The following is a 24,566-nucleotide window of genomic DNA, read 5'->3' on the forward strand; positions in this document are numbered from 1 at the left end:
TTAGTTTATCCATGTTTACTGAATTTCCCTAATTAATTTACTCCCCTCCTTCTCAGACAATGCTTACAACTCTATAAACAATTCTATAAACAATGAAATAAATCAGTGGAAGAAATCCAGAGTCATAGATTTTGGCTGTCCTAGGTTTTAAAGACCACAACATATTGTACACAGATGTTTGCTTAGCTTCTGGGATAGTTTAGAAAAGTAGAAAGCATAAACCTGAGCATGTAGAAGGTTGCAACTTTTCTAAAAGGGTTTGGCGAACAAACCAACATAGTCTGCCAGAGCATATTAAGTGTGCATGCTTAGCTTAGTTATAATATGTAAACAGATGGCCTTGCCTTAAGACCTGAATAAAACATGGCAGTGCTCTTATCAGCTCCCCTTCGATCATGGTGGTCCTTCCCTTGTGAAAAATTTGGTTAATGATTCAGTGGAAGGCTTCCACTTCAAGTCCTTTCCCCCTCCTCCATTTCATGTGTCCTGGCATGGGGTCCTTTTGGATTTGTTTCTTCTCCCTCTCAGATTAAAGTCAGGTTAGGAGCAGAAGCTCTGAGGCCTTCTAAGGGGGAATTCTTTAATTTCCCATCCTGTCCGTGTTCCATCCTCATATGGCACTGACAAGTGGAGGCCTTGCTGTAGGTCAAGGATTTTTTGTTCTTCTTCCATTTGTGCATTGAGCGGACCATTCTCTTGAAGATGAGGTAGAAGATCTCACACATGGTGAGGACAATGCAAAGAGCTGATGCCCCTACCATGAAGTACGTGAAAATCTTCTTCTCAGTTGGCCGAGCAATGTAGCAATCAATCGTATTGGGGCAAGGTAACAGGTCACACTTGACCAGACGGGGTAGGTCAAAACTGTCCCATATTCTGTGGAGGAGATAGAGGAAGACGATCTCAATACCCAGCTTGAAGAAGAGGGTCAGGAGGTAAGTCCACCACAGACCACCGTGTTTCTTTCCAGTGTTGCTATACAATTTGGGGCAGTTTTCCCCATTTTTTTCCCGGTTCTTCCTTTCTCGGTCCTCACGGTAGGCCACATGCATGATGACGAGCAGAGATGGACAGGTGACAAAAATCAGCTGCAGGGCCCAGAGACGGATGTGGGAGATGGGAAAAAAATGATCGTAGCACACATTGGTGCAACCAGGTTGCCGGTGATTGCAGTCGAAATCCTTCTGCTCATCTCCCCACACCCGCTCAGCAGCTACCACATAAACAAGCACACGGAAAACAAAGACCACAGAGAGCCAGATGCGCCCAAAAGCTGTGGAGTATTTGTTCACGCCACTCAGCAGGCCTTGTAATGTCTTCCAGTCCATGGCGATTGAAGTTGGAGACCCAGCTCACAAGCACCTGGAAAGTCAACAGAAGCAAATAGTTAAAGAAGTTTCCTAATGTTCAAGTGTTAGATAATTTTTTAATGCTTACAGATGCTTTCAGTCCAACATAATATCTTGAGGGCAGTAGGTAGGGATGACCACGGAAAGTAGGTGGGGCTCAAAAAACTGGGTGGAGTAGAGCGGGAAGAAAAGACAATTGATACTTAAATGTTTATGTACAAGCATCAATAAATGTTCTGTTTTTTTTCCTGCCAAAATGTGGTTGAATGCTATATTCACACTGTTTGGATGGAGGGTGCCAGAGGGGATGCATGTTTCTCTCTCATACAAAGATTGCACCAACATGCAAATCCTCACTTTACTTTCCTGACAGTGAGAACAATTAGTCAGTGGAACGACTTGCCTCCAGAAGTTGTGGGAGCTCCAACACTGGAGGATTTTAAGAAGAGATTGGACAACCATTTGTGTATAGGGTCTCCTGCCTGATCAGGAAGTTGAACTAGAAGACCTTCAAGATCCCTTCAAGATCTTTGTTATTCTATTATATTCTCTTTGAAAATACTGCTTTCCAGATCTCTACCAATGGCTAGTTTTGTAAAATTTCCATCAGAATTCTGTAGGAATGGACTGTGGAAGTCATTTCTGCATCAATAAGTCAGAAGGGAGTTGATAAGAATCTGTGCATGGCCCATAGGCTGGGTTCACACAATATCCTAAACTCCAAATCCAGGTTTGCAAAACATACTAACAGTGTTCATATTATATACAATACCAAAACACATCATCTAAATCAGGAGTGTCAAACTCATAACTTCATGTGACGTGTCGCAACGTATAGTGACTTTTTTTGCCATTGCCGGCAGTGGGGTGGGCGCGGTTTTGCTATGATGCATCTGGCCCATGGGCCAGCAGTTTGACACCCCTGATCTAAATGATGGCTTCCTATGCAGACATAATTTACACTAGATGTTAAAATAATGATGGGTTTTCCCATAGTGGTACCCATGGTTTCCCATAAAACTACCCCATCTCTTTTCAGCTTAACTTGAATGGTATGTAATTCTAGCTTTCCTTAGAGAACCTCATTGAACTTTATCTAAAAGTTTGAAGAACCCATTGCTTTCTCTAAATATCTGGATTCTTTCTTCTTGCTAGATGCCCTCAGTCTTCTGTTTCTTTTCTTCTTTTACCGTTCATATCCTTAACTGCTTAGAATGAAAGGATTTGATTACTTTTCTGATTGCCAGCCCCTCTTTTTAAAATATAATATCCTCTAAACTCATTCAAAGATAACTTACTATAATCAATTCAAACAAAATACAATCAGAAAACATGAAATAGAGGGAAATTGTCCCAAACCTCTGGTCTGTTTATCAATTCCTGGAGGGTGGGGTGCCTTTGCTGACTTATGGACAGTTATGATCCTTAAGTGGTTTGAAATTGGATGGGGTACTATCCCCTTCTGCTATTACAGTCCCATTGTTATACTACATCATGATATTATTGACAATCGCTTTTGACAAGATAGAACAACCCTCTTAATATTTTTAATTGCTTTGTTTTATATTGGTGTTTTTTTTTCAAATATAGTTTTTATGTCTTGTTTGTTAACCCCCAGAATTACTTAAGAAGTGTGTGTGTTCATTCCAAATCAACCAGCCTACAAATAAATCACATTCTTTGAAATTATCTCGGCCACTTTTCTTCTGGGCTTTTATTTCAGGCAGATCATTTGCTCTGGCTGAAAATACCGATGTCACAATATTTATTCACCTGGCCTGGTGGTAACTTATTATTCAGCTATTATGTTTAGTTGACTCACAGCTTAGTGGTTTCCCGGCATATTGTTGAAATAATTTATTGGAGTTAAGCAGTTCCCAATTTCATAGCTGGGAAAGGTTTTGACTTGATACACCCTGTTTCCTGTTCAGCATCTGGTACTCAAGGATATGAAGACCCAAAAGCATAGGATGGACAAACTGCCTACTGAGAGTCTAACTCAGTGTTCCTCAACCTTGCTGGCTAGGGAATTTTGGAAGTTGAAGTCCAAATGTCTTAAAGTTGCCAAGGTTGAGAAACACTAGCCTAATTGAATACTCTGCTCTTTGGATGCTTGGGTAAAGAATGAAAGGATGTGATTGCTTGCCTGACTATAAACCCACCTATCTTTAAAAAAACAATGTCCTCTTAACTAATTCAAAGACAGCTTACTATAATTGGTTCAGACAAAATACAGTCAGAAAATATGGTTCTATTTTTTCTCCTAAACATCACAAGATAGGCCTAAAATATCTACAATGCAGGAAAGCATAGTTGAGAACTACTATTAGACTTCCCCACCCATGATATATGATCATTCAGGATGAGACCAGTGTGTGGTACTTAATCTTTTTAAAAGATGTTGCCCACTGGGCAAAGAGGAAAATGTACAATATGTTTGTGAAGAAACTGCATTTTAATGAAGTGTCAATGAAGTCAAATGTGAGTTTTGCTCTGGCCTCACCTACTCCTCCCCAGTCCTGCTCTGCTGCCCATTGTGGTAGGGTGATGGTGGTAGTGGTGTTCCTGGGAGGGATAAGCAAAGAATGTGGTAAGTGTATGTTAGGAGCATAAATTCCCAGCAAGATCATCCGAGGTGTGAAAGCCATCCCATCTGCCCAGCAAGCAGTTATCTATATTGGGCAGCAACAACATAGGAAGATGCTGGAGGTGGGCAATAACTTTAGGGACCATGGCAAAGCCATCCATTCATACTGTCCAGGAGAAAACAATGGTATACCATCTATGTATTTTTACCAAAGGAAGCATAGACTGAAGGCAAAGAAGACCTGGAAGACTGGATTAGGAATAGATCATTATGGGAAAAAAATCTCTCTATGTGGTTGTGAAGAATTGACAATTTGATAGCATCCATCCATCCATCCATCCATCCATCCATCCATCCATCCTTCCTTCCTTCCTTCCTTCCTTCCTTCCATCCATCCATTCATCCATCCATCCATCCATCCATCCATCCATCCATCCATCCATCTTATCTATTACTCATTGGCTTCAGTCTCCCTAAATTTGCATAGCCTGGTAAAGTCCAGTAAAACTGGAAGGGACAAGTTTGGAGAAGGCTAGGGTGAAAAATACAACACTCAGAATTGGGTGGCTCAAGATTCTTAGGAGGAGACAGTTTTCCCTTGGTTGAAGAATCACAAAACATCAGGGGTAGTTGGAAGTCCTGGTTGGCTATTTTTATCTAGCAGGGTTTTATTTACCCATAATGCAGATCTATGTGATGAAGTCAGCTGAAGCTCACAAAAGTCTATTCCTTTTAATAAACTTCATTAAGTTGATAAAGGTGTAATCAGACTCTCATTCTTTTTTTTTTTTTTGCCCCCATAAACTATGACTGTCCTCTTATGAGTCCTACCTAAAGTTCATATAGGACCTGAGAGGTTTCTGAGATTCCCCTAACATGAATATCTCTGTAGATTTCCAAAGTAAAACCAACACATCTCTCTCTCTCTCTCTCTCGCTCTCTCTCTCTCTCTCTCTCTCTCTCTCTCTCTCTCTCTCTCTCTCTCTCTCTCTCAAACTCTCTCTCTCTCTCTCTCTCTCTCTCTCTCTCTCTCTCTCTCTCTCTCTCTCTCTCTCTCTCTCTCTCTCTCTCTCTCTTTATAAAATGTCAACTTTATAAAATGTCAAAAGGTGAAAAATTCCAAGATGGATTTGTACATGGGGTGGGTTAGCAGTAGTTAATATAGACGGGGGAGCCAGTCAGCCTCACGGTTGTGTGGGCCTCTGTATCCCCCCACACAAGGTCGCACAGCCATGTTTCGACTGGTTATCTCCAGTTTGCAGCATTTTCCTATTCCTTTCATCTCTTCCTAATTCCTTCTCCCTTTCCCTCCTCTCTCAGGTCTTCATTGCTGAAAAATATTGACAAAATGCTGTCTTGATGTAATCAAGCTATTTGTTGGCCAACTCCAAGAAGGAAGCAGCATTTTTGCGGACATGCATGTATCCCTATAACATATCAAGATCCCTCCGTTTACTGCAGTTTGGCACAAGTATCTTGAAGACCCAATCCCAGACAATGTTAAGTCTTCTAGTTTAATGAGGTCATGGCCTTTAAAAGACTTGGAATCTGGAAGAGGGTGGCCCATGCAACACCACTGCTCTGGGGGCTGCATTGACTGCTAGTTGTGGGTGAAATTCAAGGTGTTGGTAATCACCTTTAAAGACCTTCATGGCATGGGTTCAGGTTTCTTAAGGGACCATCTTTTGGGATTGGCCTGCACCATCTGTGCTGGCCAAGGAGGTATGCTGTGGGCTCCATTGGCCAGGGTATTCTGGCTGGTGAGGTCTAGGAGAAGGGCCTTTTCTGCTATTGTGTCTGCTCTCTGGAACATCTTATCCCCCGTTGTGACACTGGCATTTTCACCAGAGCAAATTATCTGCCTGTCCTCTCCAGCCCTCCTGATAAGAGCCTAAAGACCTTGCTCTGCGAAATTTAAAATTGTGTAATGGATTTAAAGGCAATTTTTGATTTATGGTTTGTTTTAAGAATTATGATTTAGAGTTAGAAGCAAGAATATATATATATATATATATATATACATATATATATATATATATATATATATATATATATATCTCCAAATTTCTTTTTCTGACAAAGAATTAAAGAATTAAATTGGGAGACTAAGATGGCCATTTCGAGCTCATTCTGCTCTCGTCAGTTAGCCACACCCTTTATGGGATTCGAACCTGGGCAGTTTAAGAAATTTGGATTTGTAATGTTTCGCAGTTGCGACTTGAGCCTGCTTAATGCCCCTAGTATAGCAGTTAAAAAATGTCAAGGTATAATCAATTAGACATCTGTCTGAAAAACTTACTTCCTGCATATATATATATATATATATATATATATATATATATATATATATATATATATATATGGTTTTCGCGGGGTGTTTGTATGTAGGTCTTTGGTTGTTCGGGTTTTCTCCCGCGTAAAATTGGAAGTGTCTACTTCGTCGAAACGTCGCCAAGACACGTCCAATTTTACGCGGGAGAAAACCCGAACAACCAAAGACCTACATATATATATATATATATATATATATATATATATATATATATATATATATATATATATATAGGTGACTTTTAGAAAAGATATTTTAAATAGATTAAGAATACTTTTTGGAATAACAGATTTATTTGATGAAAATTATGTATTGGAATTGAAAAAATGTTGATTTTTTAGATTGGGATGGTTTTAATAATTAATGGAGTGTTTTAACTTAGATTATTTTTTTTGGTACAATAACATAGATGTGATAAAGTATGACAATCAATTGGATGAAATTTGAAGTTTTTGTAATGAATTGAAGTGAATTAACATTATTTTTTAATTAAGATAGCTATTGTACAATGGAAGAAGAAATAAATGAGATTGGTGATAAAAGGAGGGATGAGAGAAATTAAGAACTAGAATATATCTGGAAGGGATACTTGAATTGATAACTTGTTGAGTTAAAGTGAAATTTGATTTTGGTAATTGTAAACTGACAAAGCTTTAAAACAGGTTTAGTAGTAATAGAAATTTAATTTAGAAATGGAATATTTTAAACGTATTATGTCATTTGAGGGAAATAGAGAAGAGACAGTGAATGTATTGAGTTGAGTTGTTTATTTATGTTTTTACTTTGGAATGTTTGATTACCCAAACACCACGGCGTGTCCTGAGTACTTTTTCTTAAAAATTAAAAAAACAATAAAATATTTTCAAAAAAAGAGAGAGACTTTGCTCTGCCAGTTGGTTTGAAGCCCCACAGGAGTTTCATGTTTGAAATGGCTGATAGGTTCATATCAAATCCCACCTCCTCCATGCTCCTCCTGCTCCCTCCCTCCCTCCCATCTTTAACTACCGTGTTTTGTCTTTTTATATATTTGATTAATAAATGAATAAAAATAAAAGATTGTTCTTTTAAACCCTCCTAGGCTTAGGCCCAAGTTTGCTTCTGCCTCACGTCCTCCTTCTTGCCTTTTCACCTCCTTTTCTTGGCCACCCACTCTTTCCTTTTGGCCCTGTTCTTCTGGCCATTGCTGACTTCATCCTACTCTCTGAGTTACACCCATCGATGGGCAGCCTGCTTCCTCCAGTTCATCTCAGCAGGCAGCTTCTCCCATCTCTAAGTCAGAGCTGGGTGACACATGCCCGCCTACTGTTTCCAGCCCCATCTGGAATGACATTTCCTCTACTGTCTGCACCTTGTTCTTCGTACTTCATGGTGTACATGGTGTACTCTTCTATGTTCCCCTGCCAAGGCCATTTCTTACATAGCAACCACTTTGCTTTAAAATTATGTCTTGGATTTTTCTGTGTTTCAGGACCTGTACCTAGTCTCCAACCTTGTCTTGCTTGGGATTCAATTACTTTTTTATGTATTACCTTTATATATTATTGGTATCAAAGTCATGGATATTATTACTTTGGTACTAAGATTATTATTATTCTGTGGTTTTGCATGTAAAATGAGAGCTTATGCATGGGAGACAAATTCCTTGTGTGTCTAATCAAACTTGACCAAATAAAGCTATTCTATTCTATTCTATTCTATTCTATTCTATTCTATTCTATTCTATTCTATTCTATTCTATTCTATTCTATTCTATTCTATTCTATTCTATTTCTTTTTTCTATTCTATTCTATTCTATTTTATTTCTTTTTTTTATTCTATTCTATTCTATTCTATTCTATTCTATTCTATTCTATTCTATTCTATTCTATTACTTTTGTGTGTGTGGAATGAATAGTGAATATTTTGGGGGCAAAAATATTGAAAAATGTTTGAGTTTCTCGGATCCCTTTCTTGCCAAGAGATTTTCTCTTCATTATTGTCGTCTGTTACTGGCAATTCCATCTTTGCCCAACTGGCACTCTGCCCATCATCAATTTGCTAGTCAAATCTTGGTTTCTGAAGAAGTCATGGCGGGAAAACATATGAAATTCATTCCAGGTAAGAGAATGCTTATTCAATAAATTTGCCCTCACACCCACTGCCACTTGACTCAATTGTATCACAATTATTTTATTGGGCGTCCAATATGGGCTTCTCCTAGGCTGTTCATGGATGACAGCAACGTAAGACTTTTTTTTATAGATTGCTTCACATATTTTATTAAGCTGCTAAAAAGAAATGTAGTTCATAAACTAAGCTAAGCAACCGGGTCATGGTTTGTTCAGGCATAGTTAGCTGAATAAACTGCAATTTTATGGATATATATAATACACTGAGTTATGGGTGTCCAACCTTTTGGCTTGCGTGGGCTGCATTGAGTGATATGGCGATAGCACTTAGACTTATATACTGCTTTACAGTGCTTTACTGCTCTCTTTGGTTTACAGAGTCAGCCTATTTTCCCCAACAATTGGGGTCCTCATTTTAATGACCTTGGAAGGATGGAAGGCTGAGTCAACCTTGAGCTGGTGAGAATCGAACCGCTGAAATGCTGGCAGCTGGCAGTCAGCAGACGTAGCCTGCAGTACTGCATTCTAACCACTAACCATTAGATCAGTGATTCTCAACCTGTGGGTCAGGACCCCATTTGGGGTCAAACGACCATTTCACGGGGGTCGCCAAACAATGCAGTCTGCCATTTTTTCCCCTTTTCCTTAGCTGTGCTACTCCCTTTTATTCTATTGGCTTTTGAAAGCCAGTAGAAGAGAGTCTCTTGAATAGAGTCTAATTCTATTGGCTTTCAAAAGCCAATAGGAATTGTCCAGGCTGTCTCTTCCCTGCTGAGCCCGCCAAAAGTCCCATTCTGCAAATGGTGCTGCACCAGTTGAGTAGTCCTCGACTTACGACCGGTTGAGTAGTCCTCGACTTATGACCGGTTGGGGGTCGCGGCATTAAAAAGGTTGAGAACCACTAACCATTAGATCCTCCCACGCTATATATCATATTGGGCAGTAAGGGATCTCCAGTGTTTTTGGTTTTGGAAGGCATCAGCAAGTATTAACCAGAGACTCCACATCATCTAACAAAGATGCTTTCATCAAAGCCTAAAGATTTGCTACTTTGACCATGTCACTAAAGAAGAAGTGCTCCAAAAGAGTCACACACAGAAGATTCCAGGTCTGTACAGGACTTGCAGGGCATATACTCTGTATGGGTCACATATAAAATATAGAATATAATTAATGTATATAAATAACAAAGTTTCTTTTTTAAACCTTTTATTATATCATGTGAGGCTACATTGCTAGCTCTCCAGGACCATATGTGGCCTGCGGGCTGCAGGTTTGCAACCGCCTGTCGTAAGATTTGCAAGATGCAAGACTGCAAGACGCAGTGGCCGGGCTCACATCAGGTGCTAAGAATGTTGTGCATGGTTAAAAAAAGTGTGTGAACTCAGACTAGGAGGTGGCATGATTGGTGAACTTGACTACAGCTGTCTTCTACTGTACATCTCAGTCTAACTCCAACTGGCTAATTTTTCCAGGGTATCCTGAAGTTGTAGGTTGAATAGGCATTTGAGATACAAACACTGAAGTTTTGTCCAGCCACATACAGGTACTCCTTGACTTACAACCAGTTTAGTGACTCTATGAAGTTACAACAGCACTGAAAAAAAGTGACTTGTGAACCATTTTTCACGTTTATGTCCATTGCAGCCTCCCATTGGTCACGTGATCAAAATTTGGGCACTGGGCCTCCGGCATGTATTTATGACACTGTCCTGGGGTCACGTAATCTCCTTTTGCATCCTTCTGACAACCAAAGTCAATGGGAAACTCAGATTCATTTAACAAGTATGTTGCTAACTTATCGACTGCAATAAATCACTTAATCGTTTGACAAGAAAGATCACAAAATGGGATAAAACTCACTTAGCAATTGTCTTGCCTAACAGTGGAAATTTGGGGCTCAGCTCTGGTCATAAATTGAGGACTACCTATACACTGGTTGTTCCAAAGTTCAGTTCAGTCAGGTTTTGTGGGAATAGCAACTATTCTTAGCCAGGAAATCCTGCTTGTGTTTTGGGAGCTATCCAAATTGCCCTTTCTCTCCTTTAATTGTGGTGCTTGTGAGCAATTATCTCTTTAAAGTTTTTTGTGCATCTGCAAACAACCCATCAAACAGGTGGAACCGCTTGTATTTTGACTGTAGGTTTCCTACCATTTTTTTTTCCAACTGACTTTTTTTTTTTAAAAAAAAAGCTTCCTAAAACAACACAGGACTGTGCAAAAACTACAACAATGCTTCCTGAGATTTAAATCAGAAATGAACTATCTGGATTTTGTCTAGCTGCTAACGATTTTCCTGAGAACTAACGGAGTTCATGTGTGATGTTAGGTCAATTTTAAAATGGTTTGTGGAATAAAACTTAATGGCTTCTTTTAGGGCTGATACGCTTATAAAAGGTGGGTTAGAAAGTTAAGGAATAACAACAATAATAAGGCTAAGCCTGTATTGATACAATATGGTTAACAGGTTAACAAACCAAACCATGTAATTCACTTCTAAAACAAACCAAATGATGGCTAGATTGTTGTTGTTGTTAGTTGCGAAGTTATGTCCAACCCATTGCGACCCCATGGACAACGTTCCTCCAGGCCTTCCTGTCCTCTACCATCTTCTGGAGTCCATTTAAACTCACACCTACTGCTTCAGTGACTCCATCCAGCCACCTCATTCTCTGTCATCCCTTTCTTCTCTTGCCCTCCATCTTTCCCAGCATCAGGCTCTTCTCCAGTGAGTCCTTCCTTCTCATTAGGTGGCCAAAGTATTTGAGTTTCAACTTCAGGATCTGGCCTTCTAAAGAGCAGTCAGGGTTGATCTCCTCTAGGACTGACTGGTTTGATTGCCTTGCAGTCCAGGGGACTCTTCTCCAGCACCATAGTTCAAAGGCCTCAATTCTTTTGCGCTCAGCCTTTCTTATGGTCCAACTTTCACAGCCATACATTGCAACTGAGAAAACCATGGCCTGGACTATACGCACTTTTGTTGGCAGGGTGATGTCTCTGCTTTTTAGTATGCTGTCTAGATTTGCCATAGCTTTCCTCCACAGGAGCAAGCGTCTTTTAATTTCTTGGCTGCAGTCCCCATCTGAGGTGATCTTGGAGCCCAGAAAAATAAAATCTGTCACTACCTCCATTTCTTCCCCATCTATTTGCCAGGAATTGAGAGGGCCGGATGACATGATTTTGGTTTTCTTAATGTTGAGTTTCAATCCAACTTTTGCACTCTCCTTCTTCACCTGCATCAAGAGGCTCTTTAGTTTATGATGGCTTAATTGTATACGGGAAAATTCCAGCAAGGTCAGAACTTCCTGTTCCCATGTGGGCATTTGAATCATTCAATCCCTTTTTAGTTAGTGCAAGGAGGTTGTGTGAACTCTGCCACTGAATGAGTTCATTTATTCTGCTTAAAACAAAAACTAATAAAGCACCTGGTGGCTTAATAGAAGTAATTTTTAACTTGCAACCATTTGTTTGGTGACCATTCATAGTTACAGTAACATTGGAAAAAGTGAGTTATAACTGGTCCTTGCACTTATGACCATCATAGCATCCTCCCAATCACATGATAAAAAAATTAGGTGCTTGACAACTGCCTGGTGTTTAAGACAGGTGCGTTGTCCCCTGGTCACGGGGATCACCCTTTGTGATTTTCCGAGCTGGCTTCTGACAAGCAAAATAAATGAAGGAAGCTGGAATTTTCCTAAGATCTTTGTATTTCACTTAACAACAGCAGGGAATTGCCTTGCTTGTAAAAAGGTTGCAAATGGCGGTCACATGACTCTCAGAAGCGGCAACTGTCATGAATACAAGCCAGTTGCCAAGTGTCCAAATTTTGATCACCTCACCATGGGGAATGCTGCAACGGTCATGAATGGAAGGACCCGTCGTAAGTTACTTTTCCCTCCATAGCTATATAATCATAATCATAAAGTTGGAAGGGACCTTGGAGGTCATCTAGTCCAACCCCCTGCTCAGGCAGGAAACCCTATACAATTTCGGACAAATGGCTGTCCAGTTTCTTCTTAAAAACTTCCAGTGTTGGAGAATTCACCGCTTCTGGAGGCAGGTTGTTCCACTGGTTAATTGTTCTAACTGTCAGGAAGTTTCTCCTTAGTTCTAGGTTGCTTCTCTCCTTGATGAGTTTCCATCCATTGCTTCTTGTCCTGCCTTCAGGCGCTTTGGAGAATGGCTTGACTGCCTCTTCTTTGGGGCAGCCCCTGAGATATTGGAAGACTGTTATCATGTCCCCCCTCGTCCTGCTTTTCATTAAACTAGACATTCTCAATTCCAGCAACCGTTCCTCATATGTTTTAGCCTCCAATCTCCTTATCATCTTTGTTGGTCTTCTCTGTACTCTTTAGAACTTACAATTAAATACATTTAATAAATTTATACAAATTAATACATTTGCCTTCCCTTTTTTGCTCAGATGCACTTAAGTTCAGTGTCCCAAATCTCTAGAAAGTAGGACTACATGGACTATGGAGGGCAAGGCATTAGAACGGTCACCCCTGGATCCCAAGTACACAAAGAAAACAACATCTGCAGGTGTCTGTCTCTCTTCTCCACTGTGATTACAGATTTGTCATACATCTGGCTCTATAATAACCAGGCAGTAGAGATGAAAGGACAACACCTTTTCCATCTTTTAAAGGCCTCCTTTTGCTTTTTTTTTTTAAAAGGTTAGGAAAGTGACTGGCTGATTCAAAGAAAGTCAAAGAAAACCATATCTGAGTAGGGGATAGCTTGAAAACTTTTGGGTGAGTCTTAAACAATAAATAAATAAACCCCAAAAACAGTAAGAAAGAAAGAAAGAAAGAAAGAAAAGAAAGAAAGAAAAAGAAAGAGAAAGAAAGAAAGAAAGAAAGAAAGAAAGAAAGAAAGAAAGAAAGAAAGAAAGAAAGAAAGAAAGAAAGAAAGAATTTGGGCAGAACTTTTTTCCTTTCGGACTTGATGGATTTTTATCCACCCATTTTAATTTTTCTGCTTTCATATAGTAGCTCTTTCAAAAATGGTATTCTTCCCTCACCTTAACCCTAATCTATTCTCCCTTCCTTAGCCCTGAAACTGCTTATTCTCTTGCTGGTTGAGGTTAAGCAGGCCTTCTTTTGCAAGTAATAAAGTAACCTGGGGGAGGTTTATATATGGTTCTTCAGAAGAAACAGGAAAAACAAGTCAACATTGCCCCCCCCATGTGTCTCCTTCTGTGAGTAATAAACTAACTTTTAACTAGTGGTTTTCCTCATTCCACTGTGAAGTCCCATAAATAACCAAGGACTTGTTTTTCTTACACCCAGTCCCACCACAGAGAAACCTAGCACACAAATTTAGCCTTCTCCCCAACAGATTAGTTTTCTATCTGCATGGATTTCTTTCCCCCATGTGATAATTGGATTCTGCATAATCCAAGAACCATATGATATTATTTATTCGATAAATTACGTTCCACGTTACTTAGTTCAAAGGGCAGCCAAAGTAAAAGATTGCAAAGTAATTTTTTGTTCAAGTTTAGATCCTGCTTGGCATTGAAACCTAGTGCCAGAAATTGCATTCTTAGAAATTTCTAGACCAGACAAAAACAAACTGGATTACAAGTCGGGAATTTGGATTCTTGGAGTGGCTGAACTCCAAGACTTTGCTACTATAGGTTTTGCATTTCTGTGTTAAACAACGTCATTACTAATTTTTGTTGGCTCATTCTAGGAAAAAAATGTGTCTCCTTCAAAAACATTGCCATGATCTCTGAACAAATTTTATTTGCTGTGTTTTTAGGCTGTCGTCCGTTCAAGGCAAAAGAAACAAAATCAAGTCCTTGCAGGTAGATGTATTAAAAAAAAAAAGTCTGAACATCTTTAAAGTACCCCTATTGTTACATTTTTTAAAATATTTAAATGAAAACACACGTAGCCAAAAAAATAGACAAGGTGAAATCTGTCTGTGCCTACTGTTAAAAACTTGGCAAATGGTTCTTGCAATTTTGCTATTGCTGTCTTCTTGAGAGGCAGGAAAGTAAAAGTATGGTTAAACAAAAGTCAAGATGGCAGCAAAAAGTAATCTGCTTTAGTTTTCTTACTTCTATCTCTCTCTTTTTGCCCTTCCTTCCTTCCTTCCTTCCTTCCTTCCTTCCTTCCTTCCTTCCTTCCTTCCTTCCTTCCTTCCTTCCTTCCTGATTTTTTTCATCACACCCTACAGACGTCCTTGCAAAAACAAAAAAGGGAATAGCAGAAGTTAATCAGCTGTTCTTGTCTGAAACTCAGCCACTGTATATGAAAAGCAAGGCAGGAAAGTAAAAACATTGGCAGCCTTGAAGATTAGCTGGCCAGAAAAAAGAACGGGCTTCCTAATTTATCCAATATTGAACAAATATTCTATCATGCCCACGTTTCCTTATTTTTTTCTTGTCATATTGACATGGCTTTCCTGTTCTTTTAAGGCTTTGACAGGCAACTTTAGCTGGCGTTCTTGATGGGTAGTCTTAAAGTCCCCGCTTTGCCAGCTGCAGTTAATAGCTCTTTCTGCTTGAACTGAACTGGCTTGTCACAGACTTGGCCAAACTTCAGTTTTTCAATGCAACAGTTTGTAAATCTGATCCATGATTTCCTTTCTACTTCATGGCGCAGTACTATGTTTTATGCGTTGGGAAGTCAAAAGGCACATCATGTGTTCTGGGAGGCAACAGCAGGGAGTGTGTGTTTTTGTGTGTGTGTTTTGGAGGGGGATGTTTGACAAGAGATCTTTGCTTTACTTTAAAAAAAAATTAGGAGGCCAGTCTTGCTTGCATTTTAATAGCATCAGCCAGCCAATGCTGGGATGATTTATTACTATTGCAGGCAAGCAGGCTTTAGATGGCCAGCCTGATCAGTTAGAGGCAAAAGCTATGGAATTTTCCCTGTTGTCCATTTGAAACTGGTGAAGTTTCAAGTGGACAATAGGTCTAATAGCGAGGGCTGCAAAAAATTAGCCGCGGGGAGGGGGGGGCACCTGGTTACCAACCCTGCTATATAAAGGGTTACGTGGTGTGGTTAAAATGCTGGATTAAGGACTGGGACAACCCTGATTTACATCTCCTCTTAGTTGAGGAAGTATATTGGGAAATTTGGGGCTGTTGTTGTTGTTGTTGTTAATTGCAAAGTCGTGTCCGACCCATCGCGACCCCATGGACAACGTTCCTCCAGGTCTTCCTGTCCTCTACCATCTTCTGGAGTCCATTTAAGTTCATACCTACTGCTTCAGTGACTCCATCCAGCCATCTCATTCTCTGTCGTCCCCTTCTTCTATTGCCCTCAATCTTTCCCAGCATTAGGCCCTTTTCCAGTGAGTCCTTCCTTCTCATTAGGTGGCCAAAGGACTTGAGTTTCAACTTCAGGATCTGGCCTTCTAAAGAGCAGTCGGGGTTGATCTCTTCTAGGACTGACCGGTTTGAACGCCTTGCAGTCCAAGGGATTCGCAGGAGTCTTCTCCAGCACCATAGTTCAAAGGCCTCAATTCTTTTGCGCTCAGCCTTTGGGAAATTTGAGGCTAGCGTCTCTCAATCTATCAGAATACAACTGGAAGGGATCTTGGAGGTCTTCTAGTCCAACGCCCTGCTCAAGCAGGAGACCCTGTACCGTTCCAGACAAGGGGCTGTCCAGTCTCTTCTTAAAAGCCTCCAGTGATGGAGCATCTACATTCTGTGTTCTGTCGGCCCTTTGAAGTAGTCCAGATAGGATACCAAAACCATGAATAATAGCACAGTTTATGGGAAGGTTGCAGTAACAGAGTCTTGCAAGTCTGAAAACACGACTCCCCACCCTTGCCTTTGCCTTCTAGAGAACAAGAGAGGATATTGGTTTGTTTGTTTGTTTATTAAATTGATATGCCGCCCTTCTCACTGACTCTGGGATCCATTCCTTTCCAGAGAACCAGGAAGCGTATTAATCAATGAACCAATTAACTAAATTAGTAGGTCTCCATCTCACGGATAAGGCAACTCTGGAATCCTTTCTGAGATGCCTTCTCCATGCCACGTTCCTTTCCAGAGAATTAGGGAGGATATTTATTTATTTATTGAATTGATATGCCACTCACCTCACCTATAAGGCAACTGGGATCCCTTCTGAGATGCCTTAACCAATTAATTAAATTAAATTAATAGGTCTCCATCTCACGGATAAGGCAACTCTGGAATCCTTTCTGAGATGCCTTCTCCATGCCGCTTTCCTTTCCTGAGAACTAGGAAGGAGACTAGTTAATTAATCAATCAACCAATTAATTAATTAAATTGATATGCCACCATCTCACTGATAAGGTGACTTGAGATCCTTCCTGAGATGCCTTCTCCATCCCCATTCCTTTCCTGAGAACTAGGGAGGATCACTTCTGACTGGCTTTCTTCACTCCCGTTCCTTCCATGGACTGAGATACCTCTTGCCTGACTGTTGCTCTGGCTGCGTCTCTTCCTCCTGTCTCCCAAACTTATTTTGACAGCCCCTGACATCCTCTCTGTCTTAGCCCAAGAATCATTGTTGTGCAGTGGTCAAGGTGTTGGGATGGTAGCAGAGAGATCCAAATTCTAATCCTTCCTAAGCTACAGAACCTCTAGGCCAGGGGTAGGCAACCTTGGTTCTTTTATGACTCGTGGACTTCAACTCCCAGAATTCCTGAGCCAGTATGGGGGAAACTTTGGCCCCTTCAAGACTTGTGGACTTCAACTCCCAGAATTCCTGAGCCAGCATGGCTCAGCATGGAAACCTCTCCCTTTCCCCTCAGCATGGCTGGCCCAGGAATTCTGGGAGTTGAAGTCCCTGAGTCATAAAAGAGCCAAGATTGCCTATAACTGCTCTAGGCTAATGCCTCTCTTTAATCTTAGGAGTTAGGATAGGACGACGGTGAACAGGTTGAATTAGGAGTAGAGAGACTTAGGTCCTAGCCTCCCCCCCAGGCTCAGAAACTTCTGGGGGGGCTAGAGGGGCCAATCTCTCCTATCAATAGTAGTAAAGGTAGTTGTGGAGGCACTAAACAGGTGTAGAGAGACTTGGCTGTGATCCCTCAAAGAGAGTTTGGGTCTCTCTTTCCTTTTCTTGCAGTCCAGACTAGCTCAAACCTGGATTGACTGGTTGATTGATAGATTGATTGGTATCCATTAGATGCCCAACAATGGATTCTGAGCAGCATACCAAAGTAGGGGGGGGGGGACCCCATAGAAACAAGTAAACCCATGAAAATAGGAGAAAGTGCTACCTATGCTGCCTTGAGTTTCAGGAGGAAAGGGGATTGCAACCTAAATAAATTGGGAATTTGTATTTATTAAAAGCTCCTCTACAAAGTTATTAGTTCTTGCCTATTTTAACTACCTGCAACTGCAACGTGAGGGGTGTGTGTCTGTCTATATGTTCAAAGAATCTCTTGTTCTTTCATGATATCCGGGGTTCTCCCACAGGGTTAGGATTAAATGTTTGGGAATCAATGAACAATCTGAAAGCTTCATAAAAGGGTCAACAGGCCAAAGAACTAGGGGATCCCTGTCTACACCCTCTTATTCCAACAGTCACAAGTACAGCAATTTTCTTGACACTATTAACAGACAGCTAGGTACTGTAACATGATCCCTACCAATCTGATATCTAAAGTCACCTAGTCATATTTTTCATCTCAGTTTCTGTAACCAGAATTTATATTATAAGTGTAATATGCAGTCATACCACCCAATCTGAATAGCTGGAGAAAAACACAGTCATTTCATTGGAGATTATTTTTCAGAATGCTGATTACATTTAAGTGAATCTACCGGCTCTTAAGCGCAGGATAATAGATTCATGAGCTCGCTTTTAATGCATTATATTTCAGTAGTATATCTTTGGGGGACTTACTTCAGAACACAACATTCTACATTCTCAATTGGGAACATATTTACACCCTGGGTAGACGCTTTAAAAATATGGTCATGCAAATATGTCTTGTCTCTATTTTTTTTCTTGATGGTTTTATTTGGCTTTGGCAGCTACCCTGCACAGAATCTCATGAGCCATTAATTATGGAAGGTGAGGTACCAAATAACTATTGTGTATTTGACTGAAAATGTTAGTGTGGGGGAAAGAAACCCAGGGTTCTCCACCCAATGGTAAACAGTTATAAGGAGGGCCATGCTGACTTTCTCTTCCTTGATGACTCATTTTCTTGGCTCAAATTTTGTTTGGACTAAAATGCCCGAGAAGCACCAACACAGATACATTTGTCAGCTAGGAATGCCAACCAGGCAGAAAACAGCTGGATCTAAGCCTTTAGCAGTAGCACTGACTGCAAAAATATACAAGTGAAGATAACCTGGACAAATTCAACTGCAGATGGAGGCGCAGGAGTGGCCCCTGGAGCAAAAACACTCCTGGGCATTGTTCTACTGCCTGATTTCAATCCCCACAATGGATGAATGGTTGCAAAAGCAGAGATGGCTAAATTTACTGCTTTGATAAAAGAACCCCCCCCCACACACACAATTACTTATTGTGTTACTTATTTTTCCAGCATCTGAGGGGCTGCCACAAGGAAGAGGGGGTCACGTTATTCACCGAAGCACCAGAGGGCGGGACAAGAAACAATGGTTGGAAACTGATCAAAGAGTGAAGCAACCTGGAATTAAGGAGAAACTTCCTGACAGTGAGGACAATTAACCAGTGGAACAGCTTGCCTTCAGAAACCGTGGGCGCTCCATCACTGGAGATTTTTAAGAAGAGACTAGACAGTCACCTGTCTGAGATGGTATAGGTTCTCCTGCTTGAGCAGGGGGCTGGACTAGAAGACCTCCAAGGTCCCTTCCAGCTCTATTCTATTCTACTTTTGTTTCTGCTTGGAAACTGCTTCTGGACTTTGTGCCTGAGGTGGGGAAAAAAATGAAACGTTGATTTTGGGTTTTACTGATTAGATAGATCTGTTGTTATAGAAATGGCTAGTTTATACTATTATGTAAAAGTAAAAAGTCGAGGTTTGGTGTTATTGTCTTATTCTGTGGCACCGAAGAGAGTCGGAAGTCAATGCCTTTTCTTTCTTTCTCCCTTCTTTCCTACACTTTCCTCTTCCTTCACTTATTTTTCCTATTATTTGATTTGCGTTGTTGTATTTTATATTATAAACTAATAAAAAGGATACAACATACTGTTCTTCTGCCTACTGTATGCTCAAAGCAGCCATAGTTAGAACTGCCAAAGGTTAAAAGTGGCTCTGCTTTTAACAGCAAGGTACAAATGTGCCACAATTAAGTTTTCCTGGCTTTGGAGCCCAGCCCTTGCCAAGGGTTGCTACTCTGCCTTCATTTAAAGACATGATCAAAATTCAGAAATTGGGTGGTGACCTGGTTCATATCCTGAGCTAAAAGGCAACACTGGTGCTAAGCAACTTGGTGACAATGTCTGTGGTTCTCCCTCATCATTATATTACTTCGCCAAACTCTAGAACCTGCAGACAGTTGCTTGTTTCAAGAGATACGTGTCTTTTACTCTCTCCAAAGCCTGTTTGTAACAGGACTTTGACGCTTGCATTCCAAGAGGTTCTGAAATGGGAGTTCCCAGGATGTGTGTGTGTGTGTGGGGGGGATGTGTGTATTGCAGGTGATCCCTCAATCTAATGCATGAGATTAAAAGGAAGATATTAACCTCTTTATTGCTGGAATACTTAGAAACTACTTGCTAAGCTGAGCTGGCTTTAGGCATTGTTCTGAGCAACAATTAGGTGTGTTAGTTGGCTTTGGCCTAGTGTGTTTTGTGAATCTAGATAATTGTGCTTTAGCCTTTAAACTTTGGTTAGGGTGATATGGCTTGATGTGATGAGTAAACCTAGTTGCAATCTATTTGAAACCTGCCTGTCATGTTTCTTTATCTCATTGCTGGATTGGTTAGTCCAAATTGAGATCTAGTGAACAGAGAAACATGGTTACAAATTGTGTTCTGAGGATAGACTCTGGTTAAATTCAATTCTTTTACTGAACCATTTTGTGATTAACTTGTTTGAGTTTTAGCTTGTTGTGTGAAGCTAACTACCATGGTTTGTATGTCTTTATAATGCTTAATATGTTGTTTGAATCAGAATGTTGTATGGGTTCCACAAACTTCAGTGAAAAGCATATCCAACGCTGACTGTTCTTGGAAACTAGACAATGGAGATCCTACTTAGTTCTCAGACAGGGAACCATTTGGGATGTACAAATGGTTGTAAGTCAAACTGGGAAGTTGAAAAAAACAACCTTGAACAAGGTAATGGCAAACTATTTCTATTGTTTCTGTTAATAAACTTACATGCATGGATCCATGTAAATGATGCAGATGATGTCAAGACAGGGGGAATGACCAAATGTACACGTATAGAATAGGTGGTACCTGGCTCAACAGGAGCAACTGTGAGAATGATCCAGGTGACATAATAGCCCATCACTTAAGCATGAGCCAGCAGTGTGCTGCAGCTGCCAAAAAAGCTAATGCATTTGTAGGCTGCAGCAACAGAGGGATAGTTTCAAGACCACATGAAGCAATAGTGCTAATTTATACTGCACTGGTGAAACCACACTTGGAATACTGCATCCAGTTCTGGTCACCATGACACAAAAAAGATGTTAAGATCCTAGAAAGAAGAGCAACAAAGATGATAAGAGGTCTGGAGAATTGAACAATAGAGGGAATTAGGTATCTAATTCTTAGAAAAGAATTAGGGGTGACATGATAACAGCCTTCCAGTACTTGAGGGGTCTTCAGCAAGAAGAGGGGCTTGACCTATTCTACAAAGCACCAGAGGGTAGAAGAAGAAGTAAGATCATGAAAGATCATAAGATCCAATCTAGAACTAGGGAGAAATTTCCTGACAGTGAGAACAGTGGAATGGCTTATCTCCAAAAAGTTTGGGTGCTTTGTCAGTAGAAGTTTTCAAGAAGAGACTGGACAGCCATTTGTCTAGAACAGTATAGGGCAGGGGTAGGCAACATTGGCTCTTTTCTGACTCGTGGACTTCAACTCCCAGAATTCCTGAGCCAGCCGTGCTGAGGGGAAAGGGAGAGGTTTCCAAGCTGAGCCATGCTGGCTCAGGAATTCTGGGAGTTGAAGTCCACGAGTCATAAAAGAGCCAAGGTTGCCTACCCCTGGTTTAGGGTCTCCTGCTCAGGCAGGGGGTTGGCTAGAAGATCTCCAAGATCCCTTCCAACCCTATTGTTCTATATTCTATGTACTATGATCTAAATCACCAGCAGTTGAGACTCACAATAATATTGTATATACAATAATATTAAATCTGGTGATTTTTTTTGGGCTACACTGAGAGCTTCTTGAACAAACTGAGTTATGGTCCTAAACAGAAGTCGGATGACGATTTTTCCTTACCAAATTCTCAATGGCTGAAGAAGGCAACAGTGCAGGCCAAAACAATTGTCAGGTTCGGAAGAAAATGCCCATATCCTCGTGACCAACATACTGTAGGTAGTCCCCAGTTTACAATCATTCATTTAGCGACCTTTCGAAATTACAACGGCATTGAAAAAAGCGACTTACAACCTGTCCTTGCGCTTACAATTGTTTCAGCTTCCCCATGCTGGTCATGTGGCCAAAATTAGGACGCTTGCAACTGGCTTGTATTTATGGGGGCTGCGGCATCCTTCGGTCGTGTGTTCGCCATTTGCGACCTTCTCAGCTGCTTCCAATAAATGAAGTCAATGGGGGAACACGGATTTGCTTAAGAATCACGTGATTTGCTTAATAACCATGGCAAATAAAAATTTTTTTTTTGCAAAATTGGATGCGACTCACTTAATCGTCACCTTGCTTAGCAATGGAAATTCTCGTCCCAATTGTGGTTGTAACTTGAGGACTCCTTGCAGTAATGATGCCGTCTGGATGGCTGTTGGAAGCATTTCCAGCTATGCAATGTGCGGCTGCAACCACCAGGTTTGCTGACGTAGGCAAAATAATAATTGAAGGGCCTTAGCTCAGCTGTGCCCTGCATGCCTTGCACCTCAAAGGGGAATAGGTTAAGCTCTGCCACCCTCACCGTTTCAGAGACTTCCACTCCAACGTTCAGAGAGCTGCAGATATCACTGGAGCATCGTGAATCGAGGCTAAAATAATCCTTTAATTTTCAGTCTGTCTCCTTGCAAATGAAACATGTGCACACATGGAGTTCAGTTGTCTGGAATTTTCCTCTTTATGACTACTTTGGTTAACGATCTTTAGCCAAAACTATAAATAACGTTTTGGGCTCTCCAACAGGGGTGATTTTAAATATAAATGGAAAATTGAGGGATGCATTTAAAAAAAAAAAGAAATCCTTCTGAATCTTGCACCTATGGACTGACTGAGCAATGAATTACTCTCTCTCTCTCTCTCTCCCTCCCTCCCTCCCTCCCTCCCTCCCTCCCTCCCTCCCTCCCTCTCTCTCTCTCTCTCTCTCTCTCTCTCTCTCTCTGTCTCTGGATTAATTCCAACACTTGGGAAAGCACTTTCCTTGGAACAACAATAAGCTCTCGGGACCCCTGTTTTGAATGCCCACCTAAACAACCATCGCAAATGGCTCACCACCCTTGACGAGGACCAATACTTAAACAAGCAACAACCCCATCTGACAGTTCTCACTCATTCCTCCTTACCACCATCCACCCCCTGGTGCTCCCTGCAGCAAGTCAGGTCTGGCAGGAAACCTCTCATTTTTCCTCCCCGTGCAAAGTTTATTAAACCTCCTTTATAAGCAGCTGCCCTCAAACTGCAGAAGCTTTGAGTGAACATGTTTTGTGTTTTCTACTCCAGGAGCTGCTTTTATATTTTTTTTTCCCCTCCTCTCTTTGTCTAGTTGCTACCTTCCTTTACAAGCCAGTGCATTTCAAAAGCAAAGGTATTTACAAGAGTATATACCTTGGCTGCAAAAGGAGAAAAAAAGTTAACTCCTTCTTCTCTGGGTCTGCCTACCTGCTTTCCATCTCCATCAGATCACACCTGTTTTGGGTTTTTTTTTTCCATGCCAGTATTAAATTTACTACCCGCTACTACAGCTAATTTTAAAAGGAAGGCAATTTGCTGAATGGAGAGCTTGACCATTGCCATTCAGCTCCATGGGATTGATGGAAGGTTACCATTCAGATGACTGCAAAATTAAGGTTGATTTTTCTACTTGCTTACTTGCTTCCTTTTCTTCTTTCAGGTCCTTTTTATTCTGGCCAGTATTAAATTTACTACTGCTACTATTACAACTCATTTTTTTTTTTTTTTTTAAAAAAGGCAACTTGCTGTATGGAGAACCTGATAATTGCCATTCAACGCCAAAAGACTGATGGCCAAGTCACCAATCTGATGCCTGCACAATTAAGCCTGAATTCTGTACATCGAGACATTTCATTTTTTCCTTTCTGTCTCTTGGTAGAAGAACCAACCTTGTGCTTAGCTGCAGTTCTTTAAAGCACTTAACTGGAATTGCCTCCTATTCCGTAAAACTCCTGTTCAGCTCAGTGTTTGAGCACCGATGAGACTTAAGGAGATCAGCAGGACGAGGAGAGAGGCACTTCCTGGTTACCGACATTAAAACACCTTGCTTTTTCCTGATGTTTCTTATCGAAGCAAGCTTTGCTAAGCAAGTTGTTTTAATTTGTTGTTCAGCAATTGAACCCATCAAACTATTTCGTCCTGGGGTCCTAAGTAGAGTTCAGAAGCGGGCATGGGTCATCTTTACCTCTGGGGTGCTGAAAATGCCTACTCAGACTGCTAATGTTGAACAAGCAATATGAGCTTGTTATCCGCTGAAGTTATACCTATGCATCATGTTTAATTCATTTTGTACTACGAAAATGTTCCCAGCAATCTCTGTTCAGGATTAAGGTATTGGCCTCGCTCCTGGTTGCAAATGACGAATACTTCCAAATATTTTTTTAAAAGAGAAACTCTGCGGAAAGAGTCCATCTCTCCATCTTCCGAAACTCACATCCGTCTACCAGTAAGAAGGGAAATTCTACTCACCAACTTCTTCCAATCTCCTTCTTCAAATTTCCTCAGATTGGCCAGCCTCCCCACCAAGAAAAGCAGAGATTTCTTTCTCCTTGTGGCAGGTCTTCTGAAATCTTCAGAGTTTAAGCCATGAAACTTTCTCCTTGTCCTGCATGAAAAAAAGCACCGGAGGAATCCAGCTTATGGCACTGTAATGAGATGCCTTATTTTGTGTGAGCAATAGGGTGTGGTCTCAATTTTCTAGAGTTATGCAA

General features: G+C 40.8%; 1 protein-coding gene across 2 annotated transcripts; it reads right to left on the reverse strand.

Moving 5' to 3' along the window:
• On the reverse strand, window positions 1-24,566 carry GJB3 (gap junction protein beta 3). Of its 2 annotated transcripts, XM_039353382.1 has the most exons (3): window positions 24,325-24,566; window positions 3,853-3,914; window positions 1-1,362 (listed from the first exon to the last, which is right to left on the reverse strand). In XM_039353382.1, exon 3 carries the CDS (start codon window positions 1,326-1,328, stop codon window positions 525-527), a length of 804 nt encoding a protein of 267 aa, XP_039209316.1. In that variant the 5' UTR covers window positions 1,329-1,362; window positions 3,853-3,914; window positions 24,325-24,566; the 3' UTR covers window positions 1-524. The 2 variants fall into 2 exon arrangements, with proteins under 2 accessions (XP_039209316.1, XP_039209314.1); XM_039353380.1 differs by lacking the exon at window positions 3,853-3,914 and having other exon boundaries at window positions 24,325-24,560.

The sequence above is a fragment of the Crotalus tigris genome, unplaced genomic scaffold, assembly GCF_016545835.1.
Source record: "Crotalus tigris isolate CLP2741 ecotype Arizona unplaced genomic scaffold, ASM1654583v1 scf7180000018517.1768243, whole genome shotgun sequence".
Classification (NCBI taxonomy): domain Eukaryota; kingdom Metazoa; phylum Chordata; class Lepidosauria; order Squamata; family Viperidae; genus Crotalus; species Crotalus tigris.